The following is an 11,986-nucleotide window of genomic DNA, read 5'->3' on the forward strand; positions in this document are numbered from 1 at the left end:
AACTTTAACCTTCGATATCTCCTAAACGGTTAGAGATACAGGCTTCGGACAGGTACCAAATTAAAGCCCTTTCAAAACCCTACATTTTGGACTAATGGACGACCCTCTACTCCCAATAGAAGCGGAGATATCGACGGATGAAGGCTGGATATCGACGGAGAAAGGTTAGAAAACTTTAACCTTCGATATCTCCTAAACGGTTAGAGATACAGGCTTCGGACAGGTACCAAATTAAAGCCCTTTCAAAACCCTACATTTTGGACTACAATGACGACCCTCTACTCCCAATAGAAGCGGAGATATCGACGGATGAAGGCTGGATATCGACGGAGAAAGGTTAGAAAACTTTAACCTTCGATATCTCCTAAACGGTTAGAGATACAGGCTTCGGACAGGTACCAAATTAAAGCCCTTTCAAAACCCTACATTTTGGACTACATGGACGACCCTCTACTCCCAATAGAAGCGGAGATATCGACGATGAAGGCTGGATATCGACGGAGAAAGGTTAGAAAACTTTAACCTTCGATATCTCCTAAACGGTTAGAGATACAGGCTTCGGACAGGTACCAAATTAAAGCCCTTTCAAAACCCTACATTTTGGACTACAATGACGACCCTCTACTCCCAATAGAAGCGGAGATATCGACGAATGAAGGCTGGATATCGACGGAGAAAGGTTAGAAAACTTTAACCTTCGATATCTCCTAAAACGGTTAGAGATACAGGCTTCGGACAGGTACCAAATTAAAGCCCTTTTCAAAACCCTACATTTTGGACTACAATGACGACCCTCTACTCCCAATAGAAGCGGAGATATCGACGGATGGAGGCTGGATATCGACGGAGAAAGGTTAAAAAACTTTAACCTTCGATATCTCCTAAACGGTTAGAGATACAGGCTTCGGACAGGTACCAAATTAAAGCCCTTTCAAAACCCTACATTTTGGACTACATGGACGACCCTCTACTCCAATAGAAGCGGAGATATCGACGAATGAAGGGCTGGATATCGACGGAGAAAGGTTAGAAAACTTTAACCTTCGATATCTCCTAAACGGTTAGAGATACAGGCTTCGGGACAGGTACCAAATTAAAGCCCTTTCAAAACCCTACATTTTGGACTACATGGACGACTCTCTACTCCCAGTAGAAGCGGAGATATCGACGGAGAAAGGTTGGAAAACTTTAACCTTCGATATCTCCTAAACGGTTAGAGATACAGGCTTCGGACAGGTACAAATTAAAGCCCTTTCAAAACCCTACATTTTGGACTACATGTACGACCCTCTACTCCCAATAGAAGCGGAGATATCGACGAATGAAGGCTGGATATCGACGGAGAAAGGTTAAAAACTTTAACCTTCGATATCTCCTAAACGGTTAGAGATACAGGCTTCGGACAGGTACCAAATTAAAGCCCTTTCAAAACCCTACATTTTGGACTACATGGACGACCCTCTACTCCCAATAGAAGCGGAGATATCGACGAATGAAGGCTGGATATCGACGGAGAAAGGTTAGAAAACTTTAACCTTCGATATCTCCTAAACGGTTAGAGATACAGGCTTCGGACAGGTACCAAATTAAAGCCCTTTCAAAACCCTACATTTGGACTACATGGACGACTCTCTACTCCCAGTAGAAGCGGAGATATCGACGGAGAAAGGTTGGAAAACTTTAACCTTCGATATCTCCTAAACGGTTAGAGATACAGGCTTCGGACAGGTACCAAATTAAAGCCCTTTCAAAACCCTACATTTTGGACTACAATGACGACCCTCTACTCCCAATAGAAGCGGAGATATCGACGGATGAAGGCTGGATATTGACGGAGAAAGGTTAGAAAACTTTAACCTTCGATATCTCCTAAACGGTTAGAGATACAGGCTTCGGACAGGTACCAAATTAAAGCCCTTTCAAAACCCTACATTTTGGACTACATGGACGACCCTCTACTCCCAATAGAAGCGGAGATATCGACGAATGAAGGCTGTATATCGACGGAGAAAGGTTAGAAAAACTTTAACCTTCGATATCTCCTAAACGGTTAGAGATACAGGCTTCGGACAGGTACCAAATTAAAGCCCTTTCAAAACCCTACATTTTGGACTACATGGACGACTCTACTCCCAGTAGAAGCGGAGATATCGACGGAGAAAGGTTGGAAAACTTTAACCTTCGATATCTCCTAAACGGTTAGAGATACAGGCTTCGGACAGGTACCAAATTAAAGCCCTTTCAAAACCCTACATTTTGGACTACATGTACTACCCTCTACTCCCAATAGAAACGGAGATATCGACGAATGAAGGCTGAATATCGACGAAGAAAGGTTAGAAAACTTTAACCTTCGATATCTCCTAAACGGTTAGAGATACAGGCTTCGGACAGGTACCAAATTAAAGCCCTTTCAAAACCCTACATTTTGGACTACAATGACGACCCTCTACTCCCAATAGAAGCGGAGATATCGACGGATGAAGGCTGGATATCGACGGAGAAAGGTTAGAAAACTTTAACCTTCGATATCTCCTAAACGGTTAGAGATACAGGCTTCGGACAGGTACCAAATTAAAGCCCTTTCAAAACCCTACATTTTGGACTACATGGACGACCCTCTACTCCCAATAGAAGCGGAGATATCGACGGATGAAAGGCTGGATATCGACGGAGAAAGGTTGGAAAACTTTAACCTTCGATATCTCCTAAACGGTTAGAGATACAGGCTTCGGACAGGTACCAAATTAAAGCCCTTTCAAAACCCTACATTTTCACTACATGGACGACTCTCTACTCCCAGTAGAAGCGGAGATATCGACGGATGAAGGCTGGATATCGACGGAGAAAGGTTGGAAAACTTCAAACTTCGATATCTCCTAAACGGTTAGAGATACAGGCTTCGGACAGGTACCAAATTAAAGCCCTTTCAAAACCCTACATTTTGGACTACATGGACGACTCTCTACTCCCAGTAGAAGCGGAGATATCGACGGACGAAGGCTGGATATCGACGGAGAAAGGTTGGAAAACTTCAAACTTCGATATCTCCTAAACGGTTAGAGATACAGGCTTCGGACAGGTACCAAATTAAAGCCCTTTCAAAAACCCTACATTTTGGACTACATGGACGACTCTCTACTCCTAGTAGAAGCGGAGATATCGACGGATGAAGGCTGGATATCGACGGGAGAAAAGGTTGAAAATCTTTAACCTTCGATATCTCCTAAACGGTTAGAGATACAGGCTTCGGACAGGTACCAAATTAAAGCCCTTTCAAAACCCTACAATTTGGACTACATGGACGGCTCTCTACTCCCAGTAGAAGCGGAGATATCGACGGAGAAAGGTTGGAAAACTTTAACCTTTAATATTTCCTAAACGGTTAGAGATACAGGCTTCGGACAGGTACCAAATTAAAGCCCTTTCAAAACCCTACATTTTGGACTACATGGACGACTCTATACTCCCAGTAGAAGCGGAGATATCGACGGATGAATGCTGGATATCGACGGAGAAAGGTTGGAAAACTTCAAACTTCGATATCTCCTAAACGGTTAGAGATACAGGCTTCGGACAGGTACCAAATTAAAGCCCTTTCAAAACCCTACATTTTGGACTACATGGACGACTCTCTACTCCCAGTAGAAGCGGAGATATCGACGGATGAAGGCTGGATATCGACGGAGAAAGGTTGAAAAACTTTAACCTTCGATATCTCCTAAACGGTTAGAGATACAGGCTTCGGACAGGTACCAAATTAAAGCCTTTCAAAACCCTACATTTTGGACTACATGGACGACTCTCTACTCCCAGTAGGAGCGGTGATATCGACGGATGAAGGCTGGATATCGACGGAGAAAGGTTGAAAAACTTTAACCTTCGATATCTCCTAAACGGTTAGAGATACAGGCTTCGGACAGGTACCAAATTAAAGCCCTTTCAAAACCCTACATTTTGGACTACATGGACGACTCTCTACTCCCAGTAGAAGCGGAGATATCGACGGATGAAGGCTGGATATCGACGGAGAAAGGTTGGAAAACTTTAACCTTCGATATCTCCTAAACGGTTAGAGATACAGGCTTCGGACAGGTACCAAATTAAAGCCCTTTCAAAACCCTACATTTTGGACTACATGGACGACTCTCTACTCCCAGTAGAAGCGGAGATATCGACGGATGAAGGCTGGATATCGACGGAGAAAGGTTGGAAAACTTTAACCTTCGATATCTCCTAAACGGTTAGAGATACAGGCTTCGGACAGGTACCAAATTAAAGCCCTTTCAAAACCCTACATTTTGGACTACATGGACGACTCTCTACTCCCAGTAGAAGCGGAGATATCGACGGATGAAGGCTGGATATCGACGGAGAAAGGTTGGAAAACTTTAACCTTCGATATCTCCTAAACGGTTAGAGATACAGGCTTCGGACAGGTACCAAATTAAAGCCCTTTCAAAACCCTACATTTTGGACTACATGGACGACTCTCTACTCCCAGTAGAAGCGGAGATATCGTCGAAGAAAGGTTGGAAAACTTTAAACTTCTATATCTCCTAAACAGTTAGAGATACAGGCTTCGGACAGGTACCAAATTAAAGCCCTTACAAAACCCTACATTTTGGACTACATGCACGACTCTCTACTCCCAGTAGAAGCGGAGATATCGACGGATGAAGGCTGGATATCGACGGAGAAAGGTTGGAAAACTTTAACCTTCGATATCTCCTAAACGGTTAGAGATACAGGCTTCGGACAGGTACCAAATTAAAGCCCTTTCAAAACCCTACATTTTGGACTACATGGACGACTCTCTACTCCCAGTAGAAGCGGAGATATCGACGGATGAAGGCTGGATATCGACGGAGAAAGGTTGGAAAACTTTAACCTTCGATATATCCTAAAAGGTTAGAGATACATGCTTCGGACTGGTACCAAATTAAAGCCCTTTCAAAACCCTACATTTTGGACTACATGGACGACTCTCTACTCCCAGTAGAAGCGGAGATATCGACGGATGAAGGCTGGATATCGACGGAGAAAGGTTGGAAATCTTTAACCTTCGATATCTCCTAAACGGTTAGAGATACAGGCTTCGGACAGGTACCAAATTAAAGCCCTTCCAAAACCCTACATTTTGGACTACATGGACGACTCTCTACTCCCAGTAGAAGCGGAGATATCGTCGGAGAAAGGTTGGAAAACTTTAAACTTCGATATCTCCTAAACGGTTAGAGATACAGGCTTCGGACAGGTACCAAATTAAAACCCTTTCAAAACCCTACATTTTGGACTTCATGGACGACTCTCTACTCCCAGTAGAAGCGGAGATATCGACGGATGAAGGCTGGATATCGACGGAGAAAGCTTGGAAAACTTTAACCTTCGATATCTCCTAAACGGTTAGAGATACAGGCCTGGTTCTGGCACCAAATTAAAGTCCTCTCAAAACCCTACATTTTGCCGTAAGTGACGACTCTCTACTCCCAGTAGAAGCGGAGATATCGACGGAGAAAGCTTGGAAAACTTTAACCTTCGATATCTCCTAAACGGTTAGAGATACAGGCCTGGTTCTGGCACCAAATTAAAGTGCTCTCAAAACCCTACATTTTGCCGTAAGTGGCGACTCTCTACTCCCAGTAGAAGCGGAGATATCGACGGAGAAAGCTTGGAAAACTTTAACCTTCGATATCTCCTAAACGGTTAGAGATACAGGCCTGGTTCTGGCACCAAATTAAAGTCCTCTCAAAACCCTACATTTTGCCGTAAGTGACGACTCTCTACTCCCAGTAGAAGCGGAGATATCGACGGAGAAAGGTTGGAAAACTTTAACCTTCGATATCTCCTAAACGGTTAGAGATACAGGCCTGGTTCTGGCACCAAATTAAAGTCCTCTCAAAACCCTACATTTTGCCGTAAGTGACGACTCTCTACTCCCAGTAGAAGCGGAGATATCAACGGAGAAAGCTTGGAAAACTTTAACCTTCGTTATCTCCTAAACGGGTAGAGATACAGGCCTGGTTCCGGCACCAAATTAAAGTCCTCTCATAACCCTACATTTTGCCGTAAGTGACGACTCTCTACTCCCAGTAGAAGCGGAGATATCAACGGAGAAAGCTTGGGAAAATTTAACCTTCGATATCTCCTAAACGGTTAGAGATACAGGCCTGGTTCTGGCACCAAATTAAAGTCCTCTCAAAACCCTACATTTTGCCGTAAGTGACGACTCTCTACTCCCAGTAGAAGCGGAGATATCGACGGAGAAAGCTTGGAAAACTTTAACCTTCGATATCTCCTAAACGCTTAGAGATACAGGCCTGGTTCTGGCACCAAATTAAAGTCCTCTCAAAACCTACATTTTGTCGTAAGTGACGACTCTCTACTCCCAGTAGAAGCGGAATTATCAACGGAGAAAGCTTGGAAAACTTTAACCTTCGATATCTCCTAAACGGTTAGAGATACAGGCCTGGTTCTGGCACCAAATTAAAGTCCTATCAAAACCCTACATTGCTTGCCCTTGCTTAAGTTTTTTTAACGCACTAACAAAATACTTTCCTGTAGGTATTCTGGCGTAATGTAGTAATATATTGTAACAATAAAATGTTTCCGTTGCATTATATCACACTACACTATTACAAAATTGCAGAGACCGGCGAATATTTGCAGGCGTAAAGCAGAAATACTTCATTTTTCCTGATAATATATTTGCAATCGTAATTATATATCAATGAAGCAAAATGAACACCCTTTTTGGCAAATAGTGCTTTTATAGCTTTTGTAAAATTTCTTTATTTTTCACGAACTACCTATATGCGGCAATTTAAATTCTTAACTTTTTTGAACGTATTTGAACTTTTTAATTGAAGTTCAGTGAATTTCGTATAAATTTGTTCTTCTACTAAGACGCTTTACAAATATAAAAAGTAATTTAATTTAATAATAATATCTTTTCTGCTCCTCTCCCCTCCTTTCCATTCTTTTTAGACCATCGGGCATAGTCTGGCATAGGGATGGCTACTGCGGTTGCAGCACGGACATAAACCGCCTGAAAATGGATGTAGCACGGACTTCCACCACATGAAAGTGGATGTACCATCGTAGTTCCCCTCTCAAAATGAATGCAGATGGCGCCTTTTCCCAGTGCAGAAAGTTGGTGTCGTGGAAAACGTCATGTTGGCTGCTGTCACGTTTCTCTCTGGTTTGACTGAATGGTTTGAATCTCGACCGAATGTGATTCGAGTCTTGGCTGAATGTTACGAGAACCTGGTAAACTACGACCTACGACGGCATACGAATTTTCATAAAGTTCTACGAAGTTTTCAAGCATATAATGTAAGGCATGTATAATTTGTCACAAATATCTAAATATATATACATATAAAATGGCTATATTTTCTTCGAAAATCTTTGTATATTCGTATTTCACAGCAGATCTCAATTTTTTATATTTTTGTTAAATCCTCATTTAGTTAACGTAAATTCTCACTATTTAATTCAAATTCTCTCCTTTTGAGCATTTACATTGCACGTTTACAAATGAAACGCGCGAATTTGGTGCTTCTTTCGAACAAATTGGAAAGGAAATTAGAATTTCATTTATTTTGACGACGTTCCGTTGTCGTCTGTTAACGGATTTCATTATCGCTCGTAGCTCGTAGTGTGACTACCAATTTTCGCCGTTATTTACGATTGTTTACTACATCTGGTGCATGTCGTGTATTTTTGTCTCGCGTATATTATCGTTACACTAAATAACAGCTTTAGTTATTCGTCAGTGACTAGCAAATAACAGACCGATTTGAAATTATACTGTTGGCGGTGAGGGGTAAAGCGGTGTGCAACTCCAGCATACTCCAGTTGGTCTTTCGTCCTCGTATTCGTGTTTCGTACCGGCAAGTAGTGGCAAGTACCGACATGTCTCTCTATCTCCTCGCCAGAAGTAATAATACTTTCTAAAATAACATATATTGTGGTATCCCCCATTAAGCGCGTACAAACATTTTATGGTTGAGTTGAATCTGGTTATAAAAGATATCTCGTGAATCGTTCGTTGAGATACACATTACTTTTGGTCGCAATGTCGCTGCGTCAAAAAATTGCTCTGTTCTTCGCGATTTGCTTTCTGGGTACCAGTTTCGAGAATATTCGTTGTTTGCCTTTTACCAGCAAAAGCTATTCAGCAGCATAATACAAAACATATCTACAGATAATTAAATATAGATTAAGGAACTATATCTTACAACGATCATTTATATTGCAGTACACTAATATCATCTTCCATATTGTTATCAAAGTAAAATGTAGTTGCCATAGTAAAATCAATGAATATCTTACTGCAGGAGCTACAACAGCAGTATCACAAGTAGGAACACGTCTATTATCTTCCATGGCTCAGGCTTTGCAAACACACGGGGTCGTACCAGATGTGGTTGACAAGGTACCTGCTGATGTGCTGAAGGTCACATATCCCAACAGTCTTGCTGTTGAGATCGGAAAGGTACTCACACCGACTCAAGTCAAGGATCAGCCTAACATCCAATGGAGTGGCGAAGATAATGCTTTTTATACTTTGTGCATGACTGGTAAGTAATGTTTGTTATATATATTTGTAATTGAAAGATCTGGTGTAAAAAATTGTATCCTTATAAAATTTGTTTCACAACTATAGTATATTGGATACTATAATATAAACATAATAAAGTTAATCGAGTATTATATTGTATTTATGATATTTAAGAATATAAAACTTTAACTTTGACAAAAATAGCTTTGGCAGAGCTATCTGGATAAATATATTTATACATCTTGTGCTAAATATACTTCCTATTATATAACAATACAACTTCCTATTGTATAATAGGATGTAATATGTATATATATCATTTCTATGTTCAACCAGATCCTGATGCACCAAGCAGGAAAGAACCCAAGTTCCGCGAATGGCATCACTGGTTGGTCGGTAATATTCCTGGATCAGACGTGTCCAAAGGAGAAATTTTGTCTCAATATATTGGTTCTGGTCCTCCGCAAGGTACTGGTCTTCATCGATACGTCTTCCTGTTGTACAAGCAACCCGGCAAGCTGACATTTGATGAGAAGCATTTGACTAATCGTAGTGGCGACAATCGCGGAAAATTCTCTATCAAAAAATTTGCTGCTAAATATAAACTCGGTGATCCAATTGCTGGTAACATGTATCAGGCAGAATGGGATGATTACGTACCGATTCTCTACAAGCAGCTTGAGGGTTAAGAAAATATATATACCATGAACTTACAATATACAATATAATATAATAACATATATATATATATATATACACAATGATGTATATCCAACAACTTGAATAAATATATTTCAAGCATTTTTTAGCATAATACTCATATTTCTCACAACCAAGAGCCAAAAAGTAAGCCAATTTTATCTTATTTTATTTATTTATCTCACTCAGAAGACAGTAGATAGCACTCAGCAAGTAGTGCTATTTACTGTTTTCAATTGCGAAAAATTAGACGTTTTGAATGAATCAAATTCCTCGATTGAAACAAAGCTACGTGTTTCAGAGATATTTTTTTCCGTTTTTCTTACGCAAGTCGTGTTGTATTTACAGGCTTTTACAAACATAAATATGGGGTACTATATAAATAGTCGTATGATTAAGTTCTAAGAGAGCTAAATGTTTGTTCTGCCATGAAAACTGCCCTCTTTTGAAACTAGTTTTTCGATTAAATTTGACAGATCAATTAATGCATTTGGGGCTAGGTCGTTTTTATTAACCATGAAAGAATACAAAGACTATAGAACTTTATCGGTATATTAATAAATTAATTAAATATGCGATCTGTTAGGCAACGAGGAAAATTTTATTCGGAAGTTTTCACTTATTTCTTTACCTCATGTGTAGTGTAGGTGTTTCATGTTAGTAGTAGGTATTGGAAAGGTCAGCAGCTGAGAAAGATCGGCCTTCACGGATTTAAACTGGTGGGGATACCTATCCATAAAACTTTCCGTCTCTCTCGCAAGGTTGGTTAATAGTGTTTTTGCCGTTGGCTGGAAATAGCGATACCAAGAATGAAGTATTTAATATCAGGTTCGTTATGTTACATTTTTGTTTATTGCAACATTAGAGTAATTTTGCAGAAGGAACCATTTCATATCAGGATAAGTGTCATCTTGGTATCTCAGTGAATATTACTCAGTGTTCTGTCGTTAGTAATTTCATCCGCAATTTAATGATTCCCAGGAATTTTTCTCTGCGCGATTGGCTTTGCGTTAGGCGATGTGGAGTCGGAATTTAAAAAAGCGAAAATCATGCCTGACATTATAGACAAAGCGCCAACTGAAATGATCGAGGTACGTATCAAAAATTCATCGAGGCTATACGGGTGCTCGTAGAGAGATAAACATTCTCGTTGAACTTGACATTTTACACTATTCAGTACAGGACTTTACAGGATGATTCATTTTCAATGTCCAGCTAAAATACTTCGAAAGAAACGCATTATTTGAAAAAAATGTTTCAAACAAAAGTCTAAACAAAATCAGGCCAATATTGACATTGCTGCGCTAGCCTCTTAAAACCAAAAGAACCTTTGCCAGAAATATTTGTTCGAATAACGTGCGTTTCCTTCAAAATAAGAAAGAGAGGGAGAAAGAGAGATGGGCGTTTAAAATAGGTCGTCCTTGTAATGCACATTATTCTTTTATTATTATTCGTTGTCCCATTATTTATGCATCGCGGCATTTTTCATGTAAATAACTTTTTATGGCACAGGTGAAATACGGCGATAAAACGGTCGATCTGGGAACCGAGCTGACGCCAACCGAAACCCATGAGATACCCGAAATACATTATAAACACGAGGGCGGAGTGCTGTATACGCTTGTCATGACAGGTGAGTCTTGAATGGTTTAAATTAATAATAAAAACAACGACACTACAAATATATAAAAAAAAAGAAAAAAACCCGCGAGAATAAACACACCGTGCGATAACAAATCCGGACTTCTGAAGCGAACTCGCTTTATTTCCTTGCACTGATGGCCTCGCCGTGTAAATCAAATGCGCATAAAGGCGCGCTATCCTCGCTGAGTTCAACTTTCACCGTCCCGCAAACCAGTTTTCTCTCCAGCGCCGTTGCTCGACCACACGCGAGCGAGCTCATCAGTGTCTTAATTGTCAGGTTTAGAGTTATGTAAATCCAACGTATGCAAATGTATACCTCTCGGAACAATATTACCGGCTCCATATTTATTATTCCATGCGAATTGCTCGTGTTTCTCTCATCTCATTCCGTTTCGGGTCACTGCAGATCCCGACGCACCGAGGAGGGGAGGGTACAATCGAGAGTACCGCCACTGGCTCGTAGGAAATATACCCGAGGAAAATGTGGCCAAAGGTGAAATTCTAGCGGAATACGTCGGTCCCGCTCCGCCCAAGAACACCGGCAAACATCGTTATGTATTCCTCGTCTACAAGCAGAATCAGGGTTCCATTACTTTCGACGAGAGAAGATTGAGTACTTGGTGAGCAAACTACGCGTCGCTCGTGATTGCGTTCTACGTATATTGCGCAACCGGATATTCGATAACGCGTTTTATCCTCGTTAATTGCAGGGATGGAAGCCAGCGCAAGAGGTTCTCCATAAAGAAATTCGCGGAGAAGTACAATTTGGAGAGTCCGATCGCCGGTAATTTTATGACGGCGGAATACGACGATAACGTGCCGGCTTATCACAAGCATTTGGGTTTATAATCGACGCGTGAACGAGTCTGAGCTGAGTTTCTTATGTGGCAGAGTATAAGTATACATGCATTTTATGTATTATTTTAAATCTCGTGAATATATCATTACTTTTTCGTAAAATTATGGTGTAGGAGTAGCAATGCGCATCTTTGTGCTATCAATCAGAACCGAAAGAATAGAAAATAGTCGGCCGGTTATGTACGCGTAATTTTCATTAAACCTTTCTTTCTTTTCGCG

The 11,986-nt window shown here is 40.8% G+C and overlaps 2 protein-coding genes across 6 annotated transcripts; both read left to right on the plus strand.

Annotated features, from left to right (window-relative positions):
• The first annotated feature begins 7,241 nt into the window (after window positions 1-7,241).
• On the plus strand, window positions 7,242-9,302 carry LOC105187916 (protein D2). Of its 5 annotated transcripts, none has more exons than XM_019843510.2 (4): window positions 7,242-7,335; window positions 7,779-7,942; window positions 8,343-8,585; window positions 8,903-9,302. In XM_019843510.2, exons 2-4 carry the CDS (start codon window positions 7,918-7,920, stop codon window positions 9,253-9,255), a joined length of 621 nt encoding a protein of 206 aa, XP_019699069.1. In that variant the 5' UTR covers window positions 7,242-7,335; window positions 7,779-7,917; the 3' UTR covers window positions 9,256-9,302. The 5 variants fall into 5 exon arrangements, with proteins under 5 accessions (XP_019699069.1, XP_019699071.1, XP_019699070.1 ...); XM_019843512.2 differs by having other exon boundaries at window positions 7,244-7,335; window positions 7,779-7,905; XM_019843511.2 differs by lacking the exon at window positions 7,242-7,335 and having other exon boundaries at window positions 7,628-7,942.
• A 615-nt stretch (window positions 9,303-9,917) lies between these two features.
• Window positions 9,918-11,946, plus strand: LOC105187913 (protein D2). The gene is made up of 5 exons (XM_011149054.3): window positions 9,918-10,093; window positions 10,247-10,356; window positions 10,778-10,898; window positions 11,316-11,529; window positions 11,620-11,946. Exons 1-5 carry the CDS (start codon window positions 10,075-10,077, stop codon window positions 11,756-11,758), a joined length of 603 nt encoding a protein of 200 aa, XP_011147356.1. The 5' UTR covers window positions 9,918-10,074; the 3' UTR covers window positions 11,759-11,946.
• The last annotated feature ends 40 nt before the right edge of the window (window positions 11,947-11,986 follow it).

This window comes from Harpegnathos saltator, unplaced genomic scaffold, assembly GCF_003227715.2.
Source record: "Harpegnathos saltator strain DR-91 unplaced genomic scaffold, Hsal_v8.6 scaffold58, whole genome shotgun sequence".
Taxonomy (NCBI): domain Eukaryota; kingdom Metazoa; phylum Arthropoda; class Insecta; order Hymenoptera; family Formicidae; genus Harpegnathos; species Harpegnathos saltator.